We start from the raw sequence: 22,596 nt of genomic DNA on the forward strand, positions 1-22,596 counted from the left end.
GCAAGGTGTTAACTTTTCTCTGAATGTTGGCCTAACCTTGAACAATCTGAGGCTAACTTCAGAGATAATTGTGAATTAACAACCACATGATAGGGAATCCGGTGCCCAAATGCCAGGATATCAAACAATGCACAGCTAAAATGCCAGGCATCCAGCCTTTGCTGCCACTGGCTTGTAGCCACAGCGTTGAGAAACAGTTCCTGTGGAAGGTACACATGCTTGGTCTGGCTGTCTTGAGGATAGTAACAACTTTAAAAAGAATGCTATTTTATTATAGGCAAAAGGATTTTTATGACCCCCAAATATATCTGCAATAAGTAAACGTACACAAACAGTTATAGAGTCTGGCAGGTGCACTTGTCATCTGCCCCTGGTCCCCTGTCTAAGCTGTAACAATAAACACAATTAAACATGAGGAAATGGCTGTTCAAGTCCAGGCCCTGGGTTTCTACTTCAGCACTTACTGAAAGAGACCCCAGCTTCCCTCAAGTGCTCCACCTTCTGGCTGTTTGAGCCAAGTTCGGGCTCAGCCTTTTTTCCTTCTGAAATTAATGTATTTGTTTCTTGAGCTGACCTCTGCCTCCCAATCTAAGACAGTTTGCACTGATAATCTTTTATTGGACCTAAGCCTGTTCATTTCCCTTAAATCATCAGTGCTAATTGTTGCCCATTGATTAAACGTAAACAAGTAGCTGTGGTGATTTGCATATGCAAATCAACACAGTCAATTGACCGAGAAAGGCAGCAACAGACCAGCCAGGGAGCCCACAGGCTGACCTCTCCACAGTGAGGCTTTATTTTTCACCCTCATCTCCTAGCTAAACAGATGCCTAAAAGGAGACTCTGTCCACAAAGGCACATACATGTTTGAACTGCAGATTTGTTTCATGAAATAGTTTGTTAGAGGCAATCTGGTTTTTTTAGGTATCGCTTGGATCATAACATAGTCTTACCTCTTGCTAGAGAATTTGTTTTCTATGAGCTTGGCTATCTTTTCTAACCAAGAAGCCATTTACCCTCAGTAATAAACTATTATATAGTTCCAAGGGATTTTTTTGTTTTGTTTTTTTTTTCTGCTTTATTTTTCAATGGGTGTACTACTTTATTAACATTTAAATTTCACCAACAGTGAGCTCAAGTATATGCTAGGCATACGTTCAGATTTTTGAAATAAAGATAAAATGGACAGACAGCTTTAAGGGTGCTACACTGCACAATAAATATTCAACAATTAGGCAATCTAGGGGATGATACAAGTATACATTTAGGAGCACAAGTATAGCGTCCAAGAGATTTTGAATCAAAGGAAATCTCATTCAAAAAATAGATCACAGCCATAGAGAATAAACCAACTTGAAATTAATCTGGTGTTCTAAATAGATTTCCTATGTTCTCCTTATACACCATGGCTGGATTCTAACTATGCATTGTTTGATATAAGGAATTAAAAGTTAGTTGCTGTCCCTAAAACGAGTAATTTATCCATGATTTCCCTTCTATCCCCACTCACCTCCCTTCCAGGTAACTTCTGAAGAACTGAACAGTAGAATTCAAAATGTCATGACCTGGGTCGTGGCTGCAGTGACCAGTGTATTATACCCAGCCATCACAAAATATGAAGAAAGATTGCAAAATATTACATGCCCAATGCCTGATAACTCCACCCTCTCTTCTGATAGTGCGAGTTGCTGCAGCTCATGCTGTGAGACATTTCTGTATGAAACAAGTAAGATGGTTCAGGCGGAGCCCTGTACAGAGGCAGCTGACAGGTCAATAGAGCAGCCAGTGGCCCCATCAAAATCATCTCTTGCCCGTAAAGAAAGAACAGATGTAGAAACAACATATCACAGGAAAGAACACTTGGAAGACAAACCTAAAGCCCCCAAACCTGAATATAATGAGATATCTGAATCCGCCAACCTTAAAACCTGTAAATCCGATAGTCACCTTGTTGTACGGATTGAAACAGGCACTAGGAAATGTAAAGATGAAACAGATAGCCTAGAATGCCCACTGTCTTCAGATGAAAAAGCAAAAGCTATCAATGAGATGCAGGAGTTAAATAATGTTTATGTTAACTTTAAACATCATCTAAAAGAGGAAGCTGAGTTGATTTTAAGAAACGTTTTTCAGGAAATGGTGTCTGAACTAACCCAGACCATCCCCACCCTTTCCTCTGTTACGACCGAACCTTTGCCTGCCCAAACTGACACTGACAAAGGAGACTTGCTCTCCAATGTTGATATTTCCTCAGCAGCTGCTGAAATTATGGAAAATGTGCTTGGGAAGTTACAGTCTGCAGTTAAGAAAACATGTACTGAGGAATTTTCACCAGGAAATGTATCAGTTCACTTTAAATCAGATTAAGTCAGTGGAGAACATTTTATTTCTCCAAAAGAAAAAACTTCAGAAGTTTCACTGCCTTATGCTTTGGAGAACATGAATGATGTTGCAGAGGACATGGTTCGTGTGATTTTAGAAAAGCTGACGGTCCTTGCATCTGCTAAGCAAAGTGAATTGGCTCATCTTAAAATCACTACTGACCCAGCTTATCAGCAACACAGAGAAGACCCAACGTATACGTTCCTTCAAAGAGCCAGCAAACGGAAATCCAGTGCTAAGACCGATGCTCCCAGTTTGATTGCAAAGAAGAAATACAAAATTTAGTCTCAACTATTTGTTCCAAGTCCTCTCTGGTTGGTTATATAAAGGAAGCAGTCAGCACTATACTAGGTTATATACAAGTTGGACTTCATAACGAAAGGCTAGTTGCAACTGAAGAAACAGTGATCATCCTACAGCTACTTGATGCTCTCTTGGCTCAGCTGCATCAGAAACCAGTGAAAACAGATGTCCGAAAGAGCAGACACTCCAGAATAAGCAGTCCCTCTGGCACTGAAGAAAGGAACAGACTCACCAGGACTGGAGTAGCTAGTGCTCCTAGGTATGGGAGCCTGTTTCCACCTGTTAATGTTCCTGGTGTGGCCCTTTATTCTGAAGACAAAAATGAAGAAAGAGACAGAATTGTAGAAAATGTATTGATTTCATCTGTCAAAGACGAAAAAGCAAAATTACAAGAACAGGTTCCTGACTACTGGTTAACTGGAGAAAACAATGATTTTAAACGCAGAAGAAATATGAACTTACCTACAAAGCCTGCTTATGGACGCAAAGGAGCATTTCACGATCAGGGATTAAATACTGACTTTCCAGCTTTTAATAAGGACCCTTTAAAGGACAAGCCAAGTTGGAATAAAGACATTTTGCTTTTCAGTCAAGATGAAACATATCAAATACAAAAAGCCTCAGAAGATATATAATTAGGAGTATTTTAGCAAAGATGCTCAAAGATCTATCTTCTGGGCCATCTGATCGCTCAGATTATGAAGATGGTAGAGAGGCTTCACTTCTTACCTCAAGAGAACCACAGGATCCATCACATCAAGAATGGATGGACCAGATGTCCTCTGTGTCAGAAATCCATACGGTATCTCAAGATACTGTAGATGCTATATTAAAAATACTTCACGTAACTTCTTGTCATATTATCGAACATTCTTCATCAGTACATCAAACTCCTCTAGATAATGCTGATGTACCAAACAAAGAGTTATTACAAATATGGTTTGACAGTAAAAGGAAGATGAAAATTTTATCTGCACTTAGCGTGGACCCTACAAAACTTTCCTGGGTAGAATCTGGAACAAGTGGCTCAACATCAGAATCTGTAGATAACCTTAATGATAAAACCATTAGCACAATTTTTAAGAAGTTGAACTCATTTATTTGTCCAAAATTACAAACCTGCTTCAAACCAGAAAGCCATGCTGCCCATTCAAAGCCTGCTCCTGACAAGAAATCTTCATTTCGATCTCACCTTAGTACTTTCACAACTAAAGTGGTAAAAATTGTTTTGGGTGCTATCCAGAAAGAACTACGACACAATAAGAAAAATCTAAATGTTAGGAAGAATAGCCCTCCCAAGAACTTTAGAGATACAGGATTTTTTGCTGACGCCGAAAATGAATTAGACTCTGTTGTCACAAAGCTAAATAATGACATTATGACAAGTTCATTAGCTACTTGCATTTGTGAGGTGTTAAGTGGAAACACAGATAAAAGTAATATTTTACTCCCTTCAGATAAGCTAAGGTCTAAAATCTCACATGGGACTGATGGCATTGATCAACAAAAACTTTTGCCTTCTCATTGCCCTCGCATGCAGAAGGAAGTTCACCAATGTACTAGATTTCAAGTGTTAGGTAGAATTGGAGATGCCTTGTATGGTATGTTATGCAAGCTCACTGGAGACCACCCACATGCTCCCCTATCTGATGAGCAAAATACAGAGGGGATCAATAAGAATTTGAGAACAACCAGTACACTGCAGTCCAGTATTAAGCTCATTTCTCGTACAATTCTAGAAGGTATTGTTTGAAAACTATGTGGTGTTGAGACAGATGGCATTTTCAAAAATTCAGAATTTAAAGCTATCTCAGAGCGTATTGACACTGACAGCCTGTCATTTGCTTTGCTTCTTGAGGAAATGAGCAGATGCTATGACATAATCTCAAGCATAGCATCCAATGTGACCTGGCCAGGTAGCCAAGAGATAACTAACAAGGGGAAAACTACAGGTAGCCAAGAGATAACTAACAAGGGGAAAACTACTGCCCCCAAAATAGGAACCAGAAAAGAAAAGCATCTGAATAAACTGAAAACCTTGGCCTCGGACATCTTTGAAATGGTTTTTGCTAAGTTGGAAGGGTTTGCCAATAGAAATTTGGAAAATCTTGGTGCTATAATCTGTGGATATAAAAAGAACAAGACATACTGTGAAAGTGAAAATACCAACATTTGTGGTAACACACATGAAAAACGATTGCAGTCGACTTTATACAGGCATGCAAAGAAAGTGTCAAGTACTATTTTGAAAGCTCTTCAAACTGAATTAAACATGAACTTGCCAGATTTGGAAACATGTATAAGTAAGCCACTACAAGAGAAACAAATACTTAAGAGTTTAGTCAATTTCATTTTAGATGCAGTGTCTCCAGATATGTTTAACGAACCTGAACCAGAAGAGAGAGGCATTGAAAATTACAGATATAGGCCAATCTATGGAAATTTTCTTCCTGGAGGAGCTGACCCAGATTCATATCTAGAAGATCCTGCAGATACAGAGAAAGAAAGTGCTGTGGAGGAAAGACCAGCAGAAGATGAAACTAAATCCGATTCTCTTAAGCAACAGGAACTAGAAAAAAACACTAAAAACTTTTGAAGTGGAACTCAAAGAGCCAAAAAAGTCCCCAGTTGTGCCCATTGTAAGAAATACTTTGAATGAAATTTTTCACAATGATTTAATTGGTCAATTAAAGGTGTTTACTCTTCCCCAGTCCCATTTATGTGACATTCCTCATGCTGAAGATGAACCATTTGCTCAAACATCTGTTCAGTCCCTGGAGAAAACAGTGGGCCCTTTAGTATCTGAAGCAGATGTAACCATTGTTGCAGATGGTGTCATTAGAACCATATTTCAAAAACTTTATTCTGCTGCCATGACAGATAGAAATGAAAGTGAAAATAGGTATAATAATACTATCACCTTTCCAGCAGATAATCTCTTTTCCTAAACCTACCCATGGAGGAAAGTCCCCTGTTTATTCTACCATACTGGATAGAAATCCACGCACATTTCAGTCCACTTTCAATATTGGTAAACTGACCAAAATAAATGTAGTTGAAGATATTATACAGTCAATATTAACAAATTTAGAAGCATTTGCTACTTCCACAGTAAAGGCTCTCTTTTGTCCTCACATCATTTTCACAGTTCCTGTGGCTTTACCTTCACAGCAGGATGAGATTGCTTTACAACAACCATGGTTATCCACCAAAGATTCATATTCTGAAGACCAATTTTCTTGTTGCTCAATGGATCACAGTAAATCCGGAAAGACCGCCTCGATATGTCAACTGAGTGCCTCTAAATTAAATATGTATGCAACAGAAGTGGCTAGACAAATTTTACAAGGAATCAAACATAAATTAGATCAAGACATAAGAAGTCCATTCTTAACTCAGAGTGTTGTGGCCTTTGAAAGTATTCCAAGTCAGGTTGTTAGCACAGTGCTAGATACTGTGTCTACTAAAGGCAAATATGAAAAAAATGTATTTGACAGAGAGACTGATCCAGTTGCACCAGAAGATATTATTGAAAAGCTATTCAATAAAAGTGATTATCGTAAAAGAACTTCAATTTCAAGTACTAGATACCATTGAAGGTATCTTAATTGATATCTGTGAGGAAACAATAGATGAGAATAATCTCCCACTTGCTGTATCCACTCTTAAATGTAATGTAAGTGGGAGACATTTAGAAACAAACTCTGAAAGGGACCCTAGGTATACAAATAAGGCTATTCTTACACTTTTAGTTCCTAAGGAGCGCGTTGCTATGATTTCCAATGATATGGTGGATATTGTTCTTTAAAATCTCACTTCTGCTATCATGGTTCGCATCAGTGCAAATGATTCCATTTCTCCAAGATTGTCTACAGCATTTTCTGATGCATTTTCCAAAGCAGAGCATCAACAATCTCCCATTAAAGACTCAGTGAATGGAAGGGCAGAGCGTCAACAACCTCTTGTTACAGACTAAGTGAATGAAAGGGCAAAGCGTAAGCAACCTCCTGTTATAGATTCAGTGAATGAAAGGAAAAGGGAGAGATTTCCTCTTGCAAGAAAGGTAAGAGATATTCAGCTGAAATCAGCTCTTTCTGATGATAATCAGACAACTGTACTTAAGAAACAAGATGCTAAGAAACCTACTCCTGATCCATGTAAGGAAAATGCTTACTGTTACTTTATTACTAAAACTATTTTGAATAGATTAAAATCTTTTGCCACAGAAAGAATAGATTTGCTACTTATTCTTGATCCTGAGACTAGAGAAAAACCGGATGTTGGCTCAGAATTTACAAATTGTAAACAAAATGACAGTGTGTTTCTTGAATCAAACCAAACGCCATTAGATGTGACTGTCCCGAAAATATCAACAGCTGGAACCATTGTCCATCAAGAAGTCACAAATTACACATTAGCTAATTACAGAGAAAACCATAGACCTGCAATTCATATATCACAAGCTAGTCTTAAGGAATATGCTGACCTCATCGCCAGTACCATTTTGACGCTTATAAAAAATGACAAAGACCTAGAAATCCAAAAGATGTATACATATCAAACAATACTTCATTTCAAGAAAACATCATTGCAAGTGAAACTGTCAACAACATCTTAAAGAGTTTATGTAATAAAGTATCTTTGAAGGCAAGTGGCTTTTACTCAAAGCAGGACCCTGATCTTTTTACCCAACTAGCTGTACAAAATGAAATAGTGCCAGGTCAAAGAAAAATGGAAGACAACACCAAACTGTCTCTCTTTTCAAAATAGTCAGGTGAAAACCAAAAAACACAAGAAGTGGAAAACCAGAGAAGGACATTGGAAGAAATATTTAGAAATGGAGAATCTGGACAGGAAAAAACAAATTCTTTGTTAAGTGTAGTTAAGGAAATTTTAAAGAAGGCATATCAAAGGGTATTGGAAAACACAGAACATTGTTCTCCATTCAATGAACTCCCCCACTTTACATCTGATTCTAAAATTAAAACATCAGCATGAAAAAAAGCCTTACAGTCACATATAAGCAGTGTTGTAAATGACACAGTTGAAAGTGCTTACACAAAACTGTTCTCAGTAATTATGACCTCGTTATATGAAAACAGTGAGACCAGAGGAGAAATGGAAGCCTCTGGCAGTGATGGATTACTGATGAATCCATCATGCTTTAGAGAACTGAAACAAGCAGAAAAAAGCAGTGTTCCCCCTAAACCTGTGATACCACAAGTTTATCCTTACACAGGCATTGGAAGTGTCAGTTCATTGGAAAACACCTTATTGCAATTTTCTCCATTGCGACTGGGTAAACACTTGGTTCAAAAGGTTCTCAAAAAGATCACAGATTTTGCTTTGCTGAATCTAGAAGAGAATTCGTCCCCTAAAGGTCAATCTGATGAAATTCTGAGGCCATGTAATTCTAAAGCTAGCCCCAAGGGCAGCCCTAGGGCAAGTGTTAAGACAAATTTTAAAACAAAATCAAAAGTTAACTCTTTGTCTAAATTTGGAACAAAACCACAGCTCAGACCTAGTGGAGCTAAAGCCCAAAGCAAAACCAAGTTAGGTCCTAGAGAAAAGACCCTAAAAGGTAGCTGGTCCAAGACTTCCATTGGGCTCCCACACCTACTGTCAATAGGGGAGGCCAAAAGTCCCTCACTGAGAGCAAAACTCCCCACTGCAGAGCTAAAAATGTATGCCAGGGATATACTACGTAATATTCTGCAAACAACTGTGAATGAATTTGAAGAGGTGAGGCAAAACAGAGCAGTGGCAAATGTAAACACTTTACTTTCTGATCAAATTGAGAGAGCAAGTGGAATAGTGAGTGCAGTTTTGCAAGGACTACATGCTATGAAGAATAATTTGGCCAATCCAATAAAAGGCTCACATTCAGATGATCTCAAACTTCCACGGGGGGTATTTTAGTACAACCTCTGCTGCAAATCCAGAAGCCCATTTCTCCTTGGAGAATGTTTCTTCACAACTAGACAAACTCTTTCCCAAAGAAGATATTTTTAAACAAGTGTTTGACAAATGGCAAACAGAATCAAGCAACATGGATAACGAAAAATATAAGCTACCAATGATAGCCGAGGCTGTTTTGAATGAAATTTCAACAAAAGCAAAAGAATTAAAACTCCATTTCACTTTTAGGTTTGTCACTTCTTGAGCCATGTGAAAGCAGTCACCATCATTTTAAAAGAGCTGCTTCTAGAGTTGAGGATTCTCAAGCACAAATTAATATATTTGGCCAGGAAATCATTAAAAAACTATTTGAAAAATTAGAGTTGTGCTTCTTGACTCAGATGTTCACAACGGATAGTAAAGAAACACTACAAAGCAAGAAAGAAACTGCTGCTAGAAGAAAATGTGGTTCCTCATGAACAATCTTAACGATGTACCAACTTACAACACAAAGTTGAAAGACAAAACACTGGGGATCGCTGGCCACCAAATCACTCAAGAGATCTTGGAAGGGGTTCTGAACACCTTAGAGTCATTTGCAGACCTACAGTTTAAACATGTCTCTACATATGCTTTTTCTGAAATTGTGAGAACACCTATTGAAAACTTTTTTGCTGTGCAACAGAAACCACCAATGAAAACAACATTTCCCAAGTTACAAACACTGACTACGTTTCCTGATGAATCTAAACCAAGTAGTATGATTTCCCAGGAAAAGATAAACAACGCCTTCAACAGCTTTATTTTTTTCCATTCAGAATTGCTTACTTATGCTGTTAATACTGTTACTGACATGCTTAGTATAATTAAGAACAAACTAGACAAAAATGCACAAGGAACCATCTTCAACTAGCATATTTGAAGAAAACATTGTAGCAAGTCAGATCATCAGCACACTGATAAACCAGTGCACTTATTTCTATGAGTTGATGATCAAAAGCCATGCAAAGGAAAATCTGCTCCAAGGAGCTAAAAATGTCTACAGTGTTAATTGCTCCCGATTTACAACTGGACCAGAAATGTCCACTTCAAAGTCAAAGGGAATTAGCTGCTGGGATGATCCTCCACAAGTCTCCAGCTTGTTGTCTTATTCAGAGGAAGATATGAAAATAAAGGACAAGACTTCCTTAGATGTACCTTCATATGTCAGATACTCTACCGGAGATTCAACTAAAACCATAGAGCCAATGGAAGGGCTCGAATCCGAGTTTAAACCATCATCTCCTAGAAGTGAAGCCCAAGCCTTCAGCCATTTTGATCAAGCTGTGAAAGGAGACTACTCTCTCCCAGAAGGCACTGTCTTACAAATTTCATCTCAGAAATCCAGTGACTCTGCACAGGCAGCACTAGAGCACCCCATGTCTTTCAAAGAAGCGGAAGAGGGTGAAAATCAAAGAGTGCTTCACTATGCCCCTCAAACCAGTTGTTAACTCAGATTTTGTTTTGCACAAAGGATATTCCTTTAAGGCAGCATTTATCTGAAAATCTGGTTTGCAGTGTTACAGAGGGATCTAGGATTGATAACTCAAATTAACTTAAAAGTTCTGTGGCATCATCAAAAGGCTACAGAAATGGGAAAAGTTATTTGTTTAACTGTAATGGTCTCTTCCTTAATCTGGCTTTAACATTGCAAAATGGAAAGTAACATTTGACTAGGGAGGTGAGGAGAATGAAAATTTACTCTTTGAAGCTTCCTTTGGAAAATATGTTCCAAGGATTAGGGTGTTGGAGGGGTGAGGAGTGAACATTCAAAGTCCTTCACAATTTTGCCATTATTCATCAGTTTTAAAAATCCCGGTCAGCCAACACTTTGTCTTTTCCATGAAAATTTCTTTATTTAGATTGGTGTATTAGTTCCCTAGTAAGAAGTTCAGAAAAACATGTTATCGTGTCTAAATCTGTTAAAAGACTTGCAAAGCAAATGATGAAAACAGTGTACTTAAAGTATGCATTTTGCATTTCTTGATGAGTAAAATGTAAACTTTGAAGCAAAAGGAGGAACCTTAGGGTCTCTTCTTTGAACTGGACTGTTAATCTTGAATGCAAAAAAGAATTATCGAAAAGAGGAAATATTGCTTGTGATTTTCATTTATTTTTTCTTTTAAACATATGACTAATATATAAGTAAAAGGCACTTAAAGATAAGTAATTTTACTAAATTAAAATAGAAACCATGTGAAAGTTGCCTTACTATTCAATACAGTAGAACCACAGCAAAAATGACTGAGTTGATTGTTTTTTAACATTCACTGTCTCTTTAATTCCAGACTTCTAGTAGAAATTCATTTCAGAGCTTAATAAAGCCCGACATCACCAAAGTGGAGCTTTTAAAAGATGTTCAAAGCAAAAAAGATCTTATCATTCGGTTAATCATTCGGTCAATAATTCAAGAAAATTTAGAAAATAAAGAAGAAAGCTTAGATTCTGATGAAGATGAAGTTGTTTTACAAGAGGTTGTAAAAGAAGAAGAAGAATTTCTAGAAAGCCCACTTGAAGATCAAGTAAAAGAAGACATGAAGCTCACTACCAGCACAGTGGCTCACCCTAAGCCACCAGTTAGCAAATGCAGTCTGAAAAAATTTTTGTCAGTAGGAAAATGTCAGCCCAAATCCAGAGTAACTATAATGACTGAAGTGTCACCAGCAAAACAGACGGAATCTGAACAGACACTAATAACTGATTCTAACATTGATGTAACTACCTCAAAATGCTTGACTGTCACAAACTCGCCTTGGGAGAAAAAGACACAACTGAGCGTAAGTGAGAAATGTAACTATCAGTGACCAGGTGTCTCTAGAAAGGGTAGAGAGTTTCACAAACTTAGTCCAAGTAATACACATTGGGTAGGAAGATAAGGGCATCACCTGGATCCCAAGTAGTCTCTCCCAGCTCTGATGATATTTACAACAAAAGGGAAATGATTAACAGATGAAGCCAGGTGCTGGGGTCCAGCCCTGGTGGGTCCAGGGAATTGGAAGGGGAGACGGCTTCGGCGATCAGGATACAATAGAATTAAAGATATAAAGAGTGGTTAAATAAGGATAGTGAGAAAGAATCAGTGAGAAAATTCAGCGAAGAAAAGAGGCTGAATAAGTTGGTTTACATGGAAAGCTAATAAAATTCCAAGACAAGGAATTTGCGTCACCTACGTAGGCCGCAGGCGTCCTCCCATTCTCCCGAAGGAGAGGAGACACTAAGGCCTCCCTGGTCAGATCTTAGAAGCCCAGGCAAAATTAGTAGGCTTGACGAGCCTCCACGCTACAGATGGGAATTCAGCCAGAAGGTGAGAGAAAGAACGACATGGGGAGACCAAGCTTCGGTGAACAAGGCCCACACTTTATTTTCCAAAGTAGTTTTTATACCTTAAGTTGTGCATAGAGGATAATGGGGGAAGGGGTAGAGTCATGCAGTAAGCCAGGCTTTCTTCCTGCAAACTTATCATATGCAAAAGTGTAGGTGATGTACATCATCTTCTGGCCAGGAGGCCTGTTAACATTTTAAGATCCTTTCTTCAGAAAACTCATTTTTCTCTAAAGGTGATTATTCTAAAGTCAGGCACCACCCTCCAAAAGCATTAGATAAAGTTGCATTCCTATAGGGCAAAGGTGTGGTGGGCTATAACAAGAAAAGAATTAACTCAAGGGTCCAAGGTTACAAACATTAAAGCTACTACTTACATTCCTATACACCAATTATATTAATCAATACACTCCCAGGGACACAGAAGGTAAGGGATATGGAAACTTAGCAGCAAACATTGGCCCAACAAGTGAAAAACCCTTCACCAATACAATTTCTAATCAATCTTTTAACTGCTCAAAGGAATCTGTATTTAGACAGTTTAGAACATCTCACGCCTCTCACGGTTGGGAGGCTATGGACAATCACACGTGGCCGGAAGAATCTGTTCAGGCAGGCTAGAGGACTTCCAAAGGAGTCTGTAGGTTGAAACATTCTTGTCACGCCCAGGAACTTTATTAGCTGGAGCTGTAAGTTAACTCTTTTTCAGAGAGAGGTGGTGGTGGGGGACAGCCCCCCGTAAAGTCAGAGGTGTAGGTGAGAGCACAAAGCAGTAAAGTAGGCAGACTCTGGTTATGGGGGTAGATGCTCGAGAATTTCCAGGGGGACTCCTGAGGCTCGATCCCGCCTTTGCCTATGCCAAGCCTCCTTCCTCATGACCTTTGCCACGGGCAGAGTTCCTCACGCTGGCTCCCGGCAGCCAGGAGCCTCAACTGAAGAACAACAGATCATGGAAAGAGTCCTAGGCTATTTAGAAGGACAAGAAAAACAGAAAATAGAAACTGGTTAGGAGAAACACAAGCTAATTATTTAAAATGATAGGTTGTGGGGGGGTTTGGTACACTGACCTGTAAATATTCATTGGAAGTTTTGTGTGTACCAACTCCATTCCAGTGGGCAGGAACAGAAGATGGACTTGAAGGGGAGTAAAAACATTCATGCAAATTCAGCCTATCTGGGTTTGAATTCTGGCTTTGTCACTTAGTAGCTATGTGACATTGGGGAAAGTTATTTAACCAACTATCTTCTTAAAAATTACTTATCCAGCTTGCTAGTTGAATATGTTGAATATTCCCCCTGTTAACAGCCCATAAACTCTAGCTCTTATCCCTGGTTCTGTACCCTTCTAGTGGTGATCTGGGCCTCACTGACCTCTTGGGTTAGCCCTACCCCAAAAATCGTACCTTACTCATATGTATGGGGATTACACATGATTTAGAATTTCCTAGTAAAACAATCCCATGGATTATCCATTTGAAGGAAACCTGGGTTCAATCCCTGGGTTGGGAAGATCCTCTGGAGAAGGGAAAGGCTACCCACTCCAGTATTCTGGCCTGGAGAATTCCATCGACTACAGTCTACGGAGTTGCAAAGAGTCATACATGACTGAGCAACTTTCACTTTCACTTCTTTCCAATTAACTCAGAAGCAGCAATGAACCAGAGAAAACAAAACACAGGGATATGACTCTGGCCAGTTCAGGAGCTCATCATCAGGTCAATATCCTTGCACAAACTCTGTGTATTGGGATCTGTTTATTTACTGGAAAGCCATGTGAAATCTCATGAGCAAACAAAGTGTGCCTGGTCAGAAATGCTGGCTATATAGATAACTAAGGAAATGTTGTGGTATATTTTATTTATTATACACACTCTTTTGTGTCTTACTTGTATTTTTCCAGGAAACAGAAATGAGACCTAGCACCGAACCAACACATGACTTCATCCATAGAATGATGAGTGTATCTTTAAATGATGAAGAAGATCTGGCTTCATTTTCTAGGTACAGTCAAAGTAATACTAGTTGGCTAAGGAAATAGAAATCTGAAATGAAGATTACGTTGATGGGAAGAATGGGCCTCTCAGGTACACCTGTGAGGAAGCCAGTTTAGCCCTTCAATCTCCCCTCACTCCTTCCCCTAACTCCCCTCTGTGTTTACTTCCTGGGCCCTCCCTTCACATCTTTTCTCCTATTCCTATTTATCTGGTCTCTACTTGCTTCTCCTGGGATCTGCTTTCTAGTATAGTGGTCTATAGTATAGTTACTTTGAGTCTTTAATGTGTTAGGTTCTTGAATCTGGGAGACAGGCTCTGAGTCAACAGTCCCCACACTAACGGCTCACCTAAAGGAGTTCCCACTTAGTTCATGTATGTACCTAAATGCTCAGCAGGGTGGCCCTGTCAGAAGAATCCCAAGGACACAGAGGGGCAATGTAAATTAGAGCACTCAGGGAAGAATTCTCAAAGGCATTAGAGTTGGAATTGGGCTTTAAATGATGGATAAGATTTAGATAAGACCATCCGGTCGGAAAAGACTATAAGAGAAAGGCTGGACCATGTGGTATCTATAGGGACAGGGAGGAACAAAGTACACTGAAGTCTTAATAGTTTTTCTAGAATAGCCAAAACATGTCTAAAATTGCCCTTGTGTCCATAAGAATATTCACAAACTGGGAACAGTAGCACTCTGTTTTTGTTTTTTAAAACTTTTTATTTTATATTGGGGTATCACCAATGAACAATGTTGTAAGAGTTTCAGGTAGACAGCAAAGGGATTCAGCCATACATATACATGTATCCATTCTCCCCCAAACTCCCTTCCCATCCAGGCTGCCACATAACATTGGGCAGAGTTCCCTGTGCTATACAGTACTTCCTTGTTGGTTATCCGTTTTAAATACAGCAGTGTGTGCATGTCCATCCCAAACTCCCTAACCACCCCTTCACCCCACCCTCCCCGCTGGTAACCATAAGTTCGGAACAGTAGCACTTTGTATCATGGGAGAAATAGGGCATAAGGAAGAAAATCCACCCTGTCCCAACTATATCCTTTTCCACCTGGCACCATGAAATCAAGGTTTCTTTTTGACCCGATGCCATTTTAGGACATCCACTCCTGGCCCACCACTGGCTTTATCTCCACTCACGCTTGTCTTAACATACATAATTAGTATTGCAGGCAAATCTCAACTATTGGTATCATTGCATAACACAAGTGGGAACATATAAAACCAAAGTCAATGTAGCTGTCATTTTTATTTTGAGAACTCACAGACATACCACGCCAGGTTTGCATCTATATAAATAAAGACTTGCACAGATGGTTCTTTAACAGTCATTATTATTCATTAATAATTATTCATTCCTTCATATAAAATACAAAGAAAATGAAATGTCTTGTATCTTTTCTTTAGTTTTGATGATGAGAGTTCCACAGATCCAAGTGCCACGGTTACAGAAGGTTGGATTGATTTCTTTTCTTACTTTAAATTAGATTGTATTTAAAAAGAGAGTTTGTTCATCACATTGATGAATACTGAGTTTTCCAGTAGGCTGATCTAAATTGGAAGAATACTGAGTCAGTTAACCAGCTAGTGTGATGAACTAGTTTGCTTTTTCTGAAACACTAGTAAGATTCCATTAATAATTGTGGCGAAAAGTATGTAGTGTGACTATAAGTTTACAGTTACCATGATCCTGTGGGAAATATCCAGGAAATAAAGGTTTATCACATCTATATGTAGACTACAGCCCATGCTACTAGGGTTTAATCATCTCTTTAAGTAGGTATGCTTGCTTTGTATAACTAGGTCAGCCCCAGTAAAATATATTTAAAAGCTTTTAAAGCTAAAAATGAAACCTACGTTTATTTGCTTGCATTAAATCCTGGCTAGGGTGCACCCCACTTTAATTCTGTCTCTGTTAAAACTGACTCCTTATTTATGAGTTGGGTTTGGTCCTCTATTCTTTTAAAGCTCAAAGGATCAATGTGGCTCTAACAGTGGGACAGCACTGAGGTAGGGGTATCATGTTTACGGTAAAGATGGCCTGAAAACTCCAACTACAGAGCTGGAGTTGGCCTTGGTTGTTTCAAGCCTGCACCCACTCAAGAAGTTACTCAAGAAATATATCCTCTCCATTTGAGAGTGGGAATAACATTTATTAAAAGATGAATCATAGAATGGAGGTAAGTTGCCAGAATCCCATAAATAGGTCATCGTCAGAGGATGATACGTCACTGGCGTGTTTCCTGTATCATGGAATCATAGGCTGTCAGAGCCAGAAAGTAGCTGGTATAACCTTATTTTACAGCTGAAGAGACTGAGGTTCAGGGTAGGGAAGTGACTTGTCCAAGGTCATACTGTCAGTCAGAATATAGATCCCACGTCTCCTAAATCTGAACTCAATGTCATTGTTTTCTTCAACTTCACTGCAGTGAGTCACGCTTAGATATAGGTATCCTGTGGTAATATTTAATATTGCACCTGTCCAGTTCATGCATTCATTCACATTCAACAGAGTCACTGGGCACTTTCTTCGGGCTGGACACTGTTCTAAGTTGTGGAGATAGAGCTGTGAATGAGAGACAAAGTCTTCACCTCCTTCTAATTGGGAAGGGGATATCAACACAATAGGGCTTCCTCTGGGGTGGTGAAGAGTTGGCCAGGACTGAGTGACTGAGTACAGCACATAAACACAATAATTCTAGATAGGAATAAGTACTTCCCATTTCACCCAGGTTAAAGGCCGGGGTCTTTACAATGGCTTACAAGGCCACACATGGTCTGGATTCCATTCTCCCCTCCTGGTGACCTGTCTTGACCACCTCTCTTTATGATCCCTCTTAATCCCTCCACTCCCGCCACATGAACATTTATCTTCTTCAGATCTTTGCTGAAATATTATATTCGAAGTCAAAAATTCCCTGAACACTTTTCTTTAAACTGAAACCCCAATGCCACCCCAGCACTCCCTGCTTTAATTTTATCCCTAGCATTTGTACCATCTGAAAGCTTTTTTTAAAAAATTGTTTATTGACTCTCTCCCTTCCCTAGAATGTTAGTTCCATGAGGGCAGGGATTTTTCTCTGTTCACTGTATCCCCACATGTCTACAAAAGAAGCACAGAGTAGATACTCAGTACGTATTTGTGAAATTCATGAATGAATATGAAAAAAAAAAAAATAAAGAAGAGCCCAAGTGATATAGAATGACTGGCTAGATTAGTTTGGTCCAAGAAGCCTAGAAACATCAGATCTTAATAATGAGACGGAAGTGACCACAAGAAGATCTGGAAGCAGAGGGTCCCACACACAGAGTTCAGTAAGTGCAACGGACCCTAGATGGGATGAGTTTGGCATGTTAGAGGCATCTTCCCCACAACCTGTGCCCTGAATTTGAGGATCTCACCTCTTTTGGTTTCTTCTGCTTGCCTAGTTTCTGCGATTCTCTGATGAAATTATTGAGGTTATTTTTGTGCTAAAATGTGTATATGTCTCAGAAATAACTATTTTCCAATATTGTGTTTTGATCACAGAAAGTCTTGAATGTCCATGTCTGGAGAATTTGAGCAGTCTTGAGGTAAATATTTTTCACTGGGTCCCCTCATTGTGAGCCAGTGGAACCCTGACAAAAATGAGGGAGTGCCTTAAAGTAAGGGTGTGGCATGCCTTGAGGTTGCCTCAGGAAGCACTCCCAGTTGGGACCAACCTCTGGTTGAAGTTATTGTCCCCGAGTTAAGCGCATAGGGTAAGCCCCTTAGCACCTGAGAACAATGGCACGCAAGGAGTGAGGCCCTGGAACTGGAGGGCCCGGTGGGGGCAGCGAGGGAACAGATGCTTCGAAGAGGAAGGGGCGCTGGCTGAGGGAAGTGAACGCTGGCTCCATCTGCTTTGCAGGGTACCCTTCCTAGGCAGCTTTCCAAAAATCTGGCCCACTCCTTAGTGTGATCCCAAGAAATTCCCTCCACCTAAAGCCCTCTTAGGAAGTCTCTGAGGAGACTGAAACTACAGCTCCTCCTAGATCCTCCTCTCTGTTTTGTATTACTTTTGCTTTACTCTTGGTTCACTTTAACCATCCCCCAGCATGCGTGTACACACACATAAACACAAACCATCCCCCTTATCCTGCGTTATTTTCTTCACACCACTTAGGTCACCATTTAGTCATTTATTCAACATTTATCAAGTGCCTACTATGTGCCAAGGGCTAGAGATTCAGAAGTAAACAAAGCTGTCAAATATTCCTGCCCTCATCCTCTGGCACAGGATTCACTTGAGTATAAGCTTCATGACAGCAAGGGCTTGTCTTGTCAGAATAACTGCCTTAGCACCATCAGAGTCAAATTTCAACCACGTCAGGAGGGCCTCAACTCCTACCCCCATGAAGCTGATGGACAGCCCTGTGTGGGAACTGTTACACAGAGCAGAGGTTCTCAACCCTGGCTGCAGCCTGGAATCAACTTTAACAACGGACGCCCAGCGTTCCATCCCCAGAGATTCGGATTCAGTTGGTCTGGGTTGCAGCCTGGGCCCTGGGTGATGCTGACGAACAGGCAGTGTTGAGAACCACTGAGTTAGCGGACTTGTGTCTGGCCATTTAGTAGCATCTGCCCCTTCCCCTCCTTCCTTTAGATAGGGAATTCTCAACCTGACTTCATGCTAGAGTCACCTAGGCAACTTAGAAAAGAGAACAATGCTTGCCCCAGCCTCAAGGATTCCTGTTCATTTGGGGCGGGGTCCAAGCATGCCTATTTGTAATATTTCTCCAGATGGTTGTGTTGTGCAGCCAACGTTGAGAACCAGTCCCTTAGATTGTTCTGTCCCAGTTTATCCCTTTATATATCCTATCCTCCATATCTTAATCCATAAACTGCCTCAAATCCAAAATTTCACCATAATACTCTGCTCTCCATACCAATGGTAGGTGTTGGTGTGGAGAGTTCTCTCATCTCTCATGCTTCTCTCATCTTGCCTTCATTGATTTGCCCCATCCTTTTTAACCGCCCTCACCATGGCACACCTAGCCCAGCCACCTCCCCCAGCCTACTGCAGGCCCTTCTGGGACCCTGCTGCTTCTGCATTCCAGGGGGTGAGGAAGGTCCACAGAGCAAAGCCAGCACCTGAGCCACCATCTCCGCCCTGCCCCCTCCAGGCTGCTGCAACCTCACACTACCACTTTCTTGCTCCAGACCTCACAATGGTTAAGAATTATTTCAAAGAAGATTGGGGTAGTAAAATGGACCTCCCCTTGCCTCCTCCTTCCCTTAAGACCTCCACTATCATTAGCTTTGCTCAGAGAAGGATCGAAAATGTTTTATTTGTTCCAAGTTCCCGGAGGGGAAGGGCAGCATGGCTGACATTGTTCTGTGACCTGGGACACGTGAGCCCTTGAAATTATCCGCCAGGGGCAGCCCTTGTCTGAGTCTGGCGCCAATCCTGGGTGTCCTAATTAGCAAGAATTATGAGAAGTCATGCCTAGGAATAACCAAAGTCCCAGAAGATAATTCTTTGAGACTGAGGGGCCCTGAGATTACTATGTATGATGCCACCATGGTTGTGCTCCCTTCAGGGTTTCTAGTGTTCGCTGTCCATCAAAGGGCAGAGGCTTAAGCTAGTATTTCACCTTTGTCTTGGCAGTTTCTCACCCTCTATCAATGCAGAAGTGACCGGACCAGCCAATATTCCTCAAACGATGGCACTTCAGGTACAACAAATTTATCATTTTAGAATGAAGCTCTCAATTATGTCATTTTGAACATAGAGGAGTTTTGATCATTCACCCCCCCTTGCCCATCACATTGAATGGGTCTTGCCTTGCAGCACACCCACCCACCACCAATATGAGGATGAGATAATATGACTTAGTATGTATGTGTGTGTGTGTGTGTGTGTGTGTGTGTGTGTATGTGAGTCGCTCAGTTGTGTCTGACTCTTTGCGACTCCATGGACTGTAGCCCTCCAGGCTCCTTTGTCCATGGGATTCTCCAGGCAAGGATACTGGAGTGGGTGGCCATTTCCTTCTCCCTTAGTATGTATGTAGATTGCAATTTGCAGGTTATTATGCAGTTCTCTGACTTAAACCTGCAGGCAGTTCCTGGTCATGGGAGTAACATTTATTAGGGACCGGCCATGTACCAGGCATTCTGCTAAGTGCTTTTCTCACATCCACCCTGTGAAGCATCATTTCCATTATATCGACAAGGTAACAGTCACTAAAGCTTATCATACCATGCTTCCTTGCAAGTCTTGAAGCTCTCTCTCAGAGAGGAGAAAATGGAGGCAAATGACCTGCCTGAGGTGGCACAGCCAGCAGGTGGCTGAGCCAGGGCTCTAACATCACAGGTCTTGAGGCTCTCTCCCATATTCTTTTTCCTGCCAAACAGGGGTCACATCTCAGAACTAAGCGGTGACCAGGAACTTCCTGCAGAGTTTAGTGATAAGTAGAAAAGATCCCATCTAGGTTTCCAAGTAGCATGTCCAGTCAAAGAGTAAAATCCCATTCTTCTGTGACTTCAGTTTGATGGGGACGCCTCCTCCCAACCCCTACATTCCACACATTAGAGGAGTTCACTGAGAAGCAGTTCAGATAACCTATTTTTGCTCTGATAAGGGCTTTTGGAGGAAGAAATGCAGAAATGGCTCACCCTGTGCTAAGGTGCTCAAAGTAGTAAAGCTCCCCACAGAGGAGAATTTACATTGAATTTGAAATTACAATGATACCTGCTTAGGAAAACCCACCCCAAAAGAGGGGACTTCTGGACCAACACAGGCTCATTACAGCTTATTTTTCACGAATAGGATTTTGGGGGAATCAAAATCAGTTCATGGTACGACGTGTCATTCCCTAGCCCTTGGCATGTGTCATGGCCATAAACACCCAGGTACATTTCTCTCTTGAGAGTGACCAGTACCAACCAAGTGAAGTCCATGGTGCTGCCCACAAAGCAGATCAAAGCAGCAGCAGGGTGTCTTGAAGGAGACCTGGAAATGGTGGCCAGGCATCTACATTTTTAACAAGACCCGCAAATTGCAAAAACAAAGCTTTATTTTTCCCCTCAAGATTTTCAGAATGTGGCCTTGCAGTGTATGCTTGAATTCTGTAACTGTCTTTGTCTTACTTTTTCAGAAGAGATCTCTCCATTCAAGCCTTTACCTTTGCCTTTGCAAATTTTGGCTTTTTCCTTATTAATTTCTTGGTTGTTCTTATTTTGTTTGAGCTATCAGCACATTCCAGTACTGCATTATTGATCTGAAGAGCTAAACTATTCCCACCCCCCACTTTATTTGCGGTTAAATTTGCTATCTGCTACCTTAGTTTTAATCATAGATCCTTGAGGTTCCTAAGGTTATATTGCTAATGAGAAAAGCTGAGGATTTGCAAGAGGTCTAGGAGAACCCTGTCTTTTACTAGAAATAAGAAGGTATGTTCTTTACTGCCCTGTGTCTTTTTATGACATCTTGTCACAGTTCATCAGCAACAAAGGTAAATGCTCATTTCTGTCCTTACAGATACAACAGTCATTTTGTTAACATAAACTATTAGACGCTTTAAGAGCCCTTTGCACAAGACAAGTGGTATAGAACAATGAGTCCAAATGGAGACTTTTATTGGCCACACAAGTCCTGTATAGCTCACACAACAAACAGATCACTTGAGGTCAGACAACTGAAAATGTTCCCAGACTGAGAGAAATGCTAGCCTTTTGTAGTGCGCAGCTGCTTTTGCCTGGACATTTTGAAATGGACACCGGTACTGTTGAGAGTTGAAAGTTACCTTCTTGTGTGGAATTAGCTCATCAGGCTACCCATGTGACCTTAGCCAAGGCATCTGACTTCACTGGGTTTCTCCTGCTTTCTTCCCAAGGCTGTCAGAAGGAGCAAAATACTCTTTGTGAAAGCACTTTTAAAAACAAAAGCTATGATATAACTACTTATTTCTGAATCCTAAATGATCACTCCCCGGGGCCTGACAGCAATTGGAAAGCCTGGTAACTGATCACATTTCTCTTTTGGTTGTTCACAGACTTTGAAAAGCCCCATACTTCCTCTAGATGGGTCTGAAATGATGAGGAAGATATCATCAACTTCCTCCCAAGTGTTTTCAAGAATCTAACACCAGTGTTCCGAAACCTTCCTCACCCTCACCCCCTCACCAAAACAGAAACTGAGACTGTAATACCCAATAACAGTAAGCATGTTGACCTTCCTCAAAAAATAAACGGTTGTTAAAGCTGACATTGTGTCCTGCACACTGATTCTTATATTGAAAATAAGAGCAAAGAAAGCATAAACAGGCAGTTGGAGAAAAGGAGGGTTTTGATAAATGCTTCTGACAAGCATTTTGGGATGAAAAGAGCAGCTCTGTGTCACATAGAGATCCATCTAGCAGGCAGTGTGGGGTTGAAGCTCTGCTCTTGAGGGCCCTGCAGCCTTGCCGGGAAGATGAGAACTAACTTCAAAGCAAACGTGTGATACCAGTAAAACAACGTGTCATCACATCTTTCAGGCACCCTAGGTGTTCAAAGAAGGGAGTCATCGCTGTGGGCTGGAGTGGTCAGGATACATTTGCTGGAGGAACTGGAATTCAGACAATCCTCAAAGGACCGTTCGGATTAGGGAGGCCTTGACGGCACCGGGAAGGCTATCCCCTCAGGT

At 40.7% G+C, this 22,596-nt stretch overlaps 1 protein-coding gene across 5 annotated transcripts in view; it reads left to right on the forward strand.

Annotated features, from left to right (window-relative positions):
* Window positions 1-22,173, forward strand: part of LOC129639074 (fibrous sheath-interacting protein 2-like) — a 72,858-nt gene extending 50,685 nt beyond the window's left edge. Inside the window, exons 16-21 of one of the 5 annotated variants that reach the window (XM_055563943.1) lie at window positions 10,911-11,399; window positions 13,844-13,944; window positions 15,356-15,402; window positions 17,478-17,521; window positions 19,579-19,645; window positions 21,965-22,173. In XM_055563943.1, the coding sequence (XP_055419918.1) occupies window positions 10,911-11,399; window positions 13,844-13,944; window positions 15,356-15,402; window positions 17,478-17,521; window positions 19,579-19,645; window positions 21,965-22,002 (786 nt within the window). In that variant the 3' untranslated portion in view covers window positions 22,003-22,173. Of the gene's footprint in view, window positions 1-1,521; window positions 2,687-10,910; window positions 11,400-13,843; window positions 13,945-15,355; window positions 15,403-17,477; window positions 17,522-19,578; window positions 19,646-21,964 lie in introns of those variants that run through there. The other 4 variants (XM_055563946.1, XM_055563945.1, XM_055563941.1 and 1 more) reach the window with 4 other exon arrangements.
* The last annotated feature ends 423 nt before the right edge of the window (window positions 22,174-22,596 follow it).

This window comes from Bubalus kerabau, chromosome X (genome assembly GCF_029407905.1).
Source record: "Bubalus kerabau isolate K-KA32 ecotype Philippines breed swamp buffalo chromosome X, PCC_UOA_SB_1v2, whole genome shotgun sequence".
Classification (NCBI taxonomy): Eukaryota; Metazoa; Chordata; class Mammalia; order Artiodactyla; family Bovidae; genus Bubalus; species Bubalus kerabau.